The following is a 4,407-nucleotide window of genomic DNA, read 5'->3' on the forward strand; positions in this document are numbered from 1 at the left end:
TTACCATGGTAGTTTATATCTTGACTGTGTATGTTTCATGAGATTTTATTACTTAGAACTGTTAGTTTTTACGAAAATATGATCTAACTGGTTTAGCGTGAGTTAAAAACTTAACTAATTTTTTAGAAAGTTGCTGAAACAATTCCAGCTGTAGTACAGGGGGTCAAGGGAACCATGAAAGAACCAGATAATGCCAACAGCCAGTTGTTTTTGATTAATGCATCTGAACAAATGATTCAGGTTAGTTTTTTACAGAATGGGTGAACAAATTTTTCTTTTTTATATCTTTTTTGTGATTGTACTTCATGACAGTCAAAGTAATCTGCATCCTTTTATGTTAATTCGGCTCTACTTGGTTCTAAATGTGATAGAGTTTTATTTTCACAGCCATGTGTTGGCATGATTTCGGCATCAAAAGCAGCTCTTCCAACAATCACCGACCCATCCTCAGTCACGCAGCTAAATAATACTTCCAGGGATATGGCCACGGCATTGTCAGAGCTTCGTAGTGCTTTATCGAAGGTAACAGTTTACATTTGGTTTTATGTGGAGATAAAGAAAAACACTTCTTATCCAACCAATGAAATAAAAAGTCAACTATTATGATTAGATATATTAGTGATGTGAGACATTTTGATTTCTGTGAGTTATTTATGAATAATTTTGATCTAGGTCATCACAAATTGCACATACACCATATTATTCATAGTCTGTTCTCACATAACATTATTTATAGCATTTTGAATGTTTTTAAGTCTTGGTTTGATTTTAATATAAGAGGTAATTGTTTTTGTTGTATTTTTTGTGGTTTCAGTTACAAATAGTTTTGTTTTCACATAAGAAAGTATCAAAATTTTACATGTTATTGAATCTCATAATCTATTTAATCTGAGAATGAGATGTTTGTGCTGTCAGAATGCAGTAATTTCTTTTTTTATGTTACATTAAGTCATTTTAACCATATAGTTGCCCTCAGCGATGATATATGTAGTTTTATTTTAGGCTCAAGAAGCATGTGGAACCCTTGAACTTGACAGTGCTCTTGATCTTATCAATAGCTTGAATGATGAACTGGAAGCTTTCAAAAGAGCTGTAAAAGAATTTGATTTGAAACCATTGCCTGGAGAAACTGTAAGTTACTGATATGGACATTTTTCCATTTAAACAATTTTCATCTCCTCTTTTTTCTTTCTTTTTTATCTAAATAAGAGCAGAATAAGTTACATGTTCATGAAATTTTGTTTAAATTCACATTCAGATTTTTTAAATTTTAAATTACAGTTTATTTTTTGCTAAAGTAGTAAACAGTAAAAAAAAATCCTTTGTTCTAAAAAAATTGTATTAAGCAGAATGTATTAGAAAAGGCTTAACAAAATGAAAAATTCAATTGTTAACTAATGCAATAAAGAAATGGTATTTTGTCAAATATTCAAAAATTTCCTATTAATCTTTCTTCCATAAATACTGTTACTTCTATGAAAGCTTGTGCTGTGTACTTGTATATATTTTTATGAATGTTGTAGGTTTATTTTTGAATCTTACTACAATTTTGGTGGAGATAATATTCATCATTATATTTCTGGAAAAAAATCAAAGATAAAGAAACATTTAAGAACATTTCTTCTTTAACAGAATGAATCATCAACACTTCAGCTAGGAAGCACTTCCAAAACAGTTGGATCTTCAATGGCTCAACTTCTTACAGCAGCTTCCCAGGTATGCCCGTACTTCATCAAAACATAGCTTGTGCAGTTTTATTGGGGTCTTTTCTTTAGTTTTTAAGAGCATACTTTTCTTTTTATTTGTGAACATGCAAATTTCCACATATATCTAGATTTTACACTTTATCCACTTTTGTTCCACTTTTCAGGGATGGTTTTTATGATTTTTTATCTTCAACAACTAAGATAGCGTACAGTCAACAGAAAACCATTTGGTCCTTCAAAGCCATCCTCACACACACACACACACTAATGTGAAAAATAATTTAAAACCAATTCTTTATTTTTTAGGAAATACTAAGTCATTCCACCTCTTAAACTCTTGTAAAAGTAACAGCATCCACTATTGGCAATGACAATGTATTTCATAAGTAAATCACTGCTTTAGAAAAATAAAACTGTCTTAAAGGGATCCTAGCCTGTCTTTTTTCTTGTCTTAATATGAGTTCTCTCATCTTATTGTATCCAGAATATAACACAAAGGAATTAGTGGCCTTTATTCTCTGAATCACCTGGATAATCTTGTAAAATTCAATACTGAAGGTCACCTATCTACCCTTCTTTTCTCAACAAAAAATAAGAGATCTTAACCTATACATGTGAGATAACCCATCTATTCCCAGAATCATCCTAGTAGCCCTCTTCTGAACCCTTTCTAATAAATCAGTATTCTTTTTTAGTTGAAGAAATCAAAATTGTACACAGTATTTCAGTAAGGTTTAGTAGCGACAACAGAGCACTAACTCAATAACTTAAGTGACTTATACATTCCTATGCCAAGATCATTCTCCTTGGTCACACTAGTGAATGAGATTTCATCTATATTACATTTGTGATCCAACTCAAATGGGCCTGGCATGGCCAGGTGGATAAGGCACTCGACTCGCAATCTGAAGGTCGTGGGTTCGAATTCCCGTCCCACCAAACATGCTCGCCCTTTCAGCCGTGGGGGCGTTATAATGTGACGGTCAATCCCACTATTCGTTGGTAAAAGAGTAGCCCAAGAGTTGGCGGTGGGTGGTGATGACTAGCTGCCTTCCCTCTAGTCTTACACTGCTAAATTAGGGATGGCTAGCGCAGATAGCCCTTGTGTAGCTTTGCACGAAATTCAAAAACAAACAAACTCAAATGCATTACCTTGCACTTACTCTAATTAAAGATCATTTGCCAGATACTTGTCCAACATACCAACTGATCCAAGTCATTCTGTAGTGCTCAACATCCTCAGTATAGCTAGAAGTAGACAAGAGTTTAATGTCATCTGTAAACTTTACTAATTATGTCAATATCATTAATCTAAATAAAAAACAAAGGCCCAAGTACTGACCCTTAAAACATTCCACGACTAAGAAGGATCCAGTTTGACTGGACTCCATTAATAATAACTATCTGCATTCTCTTGCCTAGTCATCCTACAATCGAACTAACTAGCCCTTACCCAACCCTACTATGTGGCACTTTATCAAAAGCTTTTTGAAAATCTTTCCACCATCCAAATAACAAAGTAATATACTCTAGAAAAGATAATAGACTAGAAAGGCAAGATTTCATTTCTGTGAATCTATGTTACTTTTCTTTCATGATATCACATTTCAATAAATGATTTTGCAAAGTTGCTTTAATCAGATTCTCAAAAATTGTTCCCACTACAGAAGTGATATTAACTAGCTTGTAATTTTCAGAATAATTCATATTGCTCCATATCAAATTGGAGTAATACTAGTAAACTCTACAATCTGTATATTAGCCTACCAAAAATGAAGGACAAAGGTTTGTATATCTGATCTTTGACCTTTAAAACCTTGTTAGCCTGGTGCTTTATCTATTTTTCTTCTCTTACTCTTCGTACTTACCACCAAGTTAAAGCTATTTTTAACCCTTTAGCTATAGGCATCCTTTTCTGTGCATGTTGCATAGTTTTACTTAGTTTTATTCAAAATTTAATTAAACTACTTTCTTATCATGGTATATGAATATAATTGAATAAAATCATAGCTAATAGTCCAAATCTTAATATTATACAAGTTTCAAGTTCTTAATTTTATAAGGCAATATTAAAAATAATTCTGAATTTCCCCTAATATAAAAATTGTGACATTTGATCTCTAGGTATCCCTCTTCTCTAATTTAGTTACCACTGCTCTGAGAAGTCCAAAATAAAACATAAATTACTCATTATAATGTTGTCATCACTCGGGCAAAATAATTTTCATAGCCTTCAATTTTATTTAGTTACAGAGCATTAATACAGAAAATCTGACCCCAATTGCCACACCCACCTGTCACATCCTTTCTTTCAGAAATTGCCAATAGTTCTCTCTGACAGTTAATACTACATTGTTTATAGCCAATAGAAAGTCAGGATTTTAAGTTATCAAATTACGTTTTATAATACGTTGTTTTCTATATAGAAAAATTATCTATTTCACTTCCATTCAAACTTTATTCCCATGGGAAACACGATGATGAGCTTAGTTGAATTTTTAACAGATCTTATTGTTGCATAGTTAGAAATCCAGAAAAACTATGATAGTTATTGGATATTGTTTGCTTTTTGCATGTTATTATTCTGTGTTATTTGGTGCAATATTTAATTAAATAAAAAATTACTTAGTGTTGTAGTACCATTGGTCTAAAAATAATAAGGTTGTCGACAGCAAAAAAAAAAGATGACCCAGGTATTTTA

General features: G+C 32.0%; 1 protein-coding gene across 1 annotated transcript in view; it reads left to right on the forward strand.

Annotated features, from left to right (window-relative positions):
• The window catches only part of LOC106462961 (talin-2-like), a 133,901-nt gene that overhangs the window by 62,916 nt on the left and 66,578 nt on the right, over positions 1-4,407 (forward strand). The window contains exons 25-28 of the mRNA XM_013922930.2: positions 127-240; positions 388-522; positions 1,003-1,131; positions 1,633-1,716. Of these exons, the coding sequence (XP_013778384.1) occupies positions 127-240; positions 388-522; positions 1,003-1,131; positions 1,633-1,716 (462 nt within the window). The remainder of the gene's footprint in view (positions 1-126; positions 241-387; positions 523-1,002; positions 1,132-1,632; positions 1,717-4,407) is intronic.

Source organism: Limulus polyphemus, unplaced genomic scaffold (assembly GCF_000517525.1).
Source record: "Limulus polyphemus unplaced genomic scaffold, Limulus_polyphemus-2.1.2 Scaffold1291, whole genome shotgun sequence".
Classification (NCBI taxonomy): domain Eukaryota; kingdom Metazoa; phylum Arthropoda; class Merostomata; order Xiphosura; family Limulidae; genus Limulus; species Limulus polyphemus.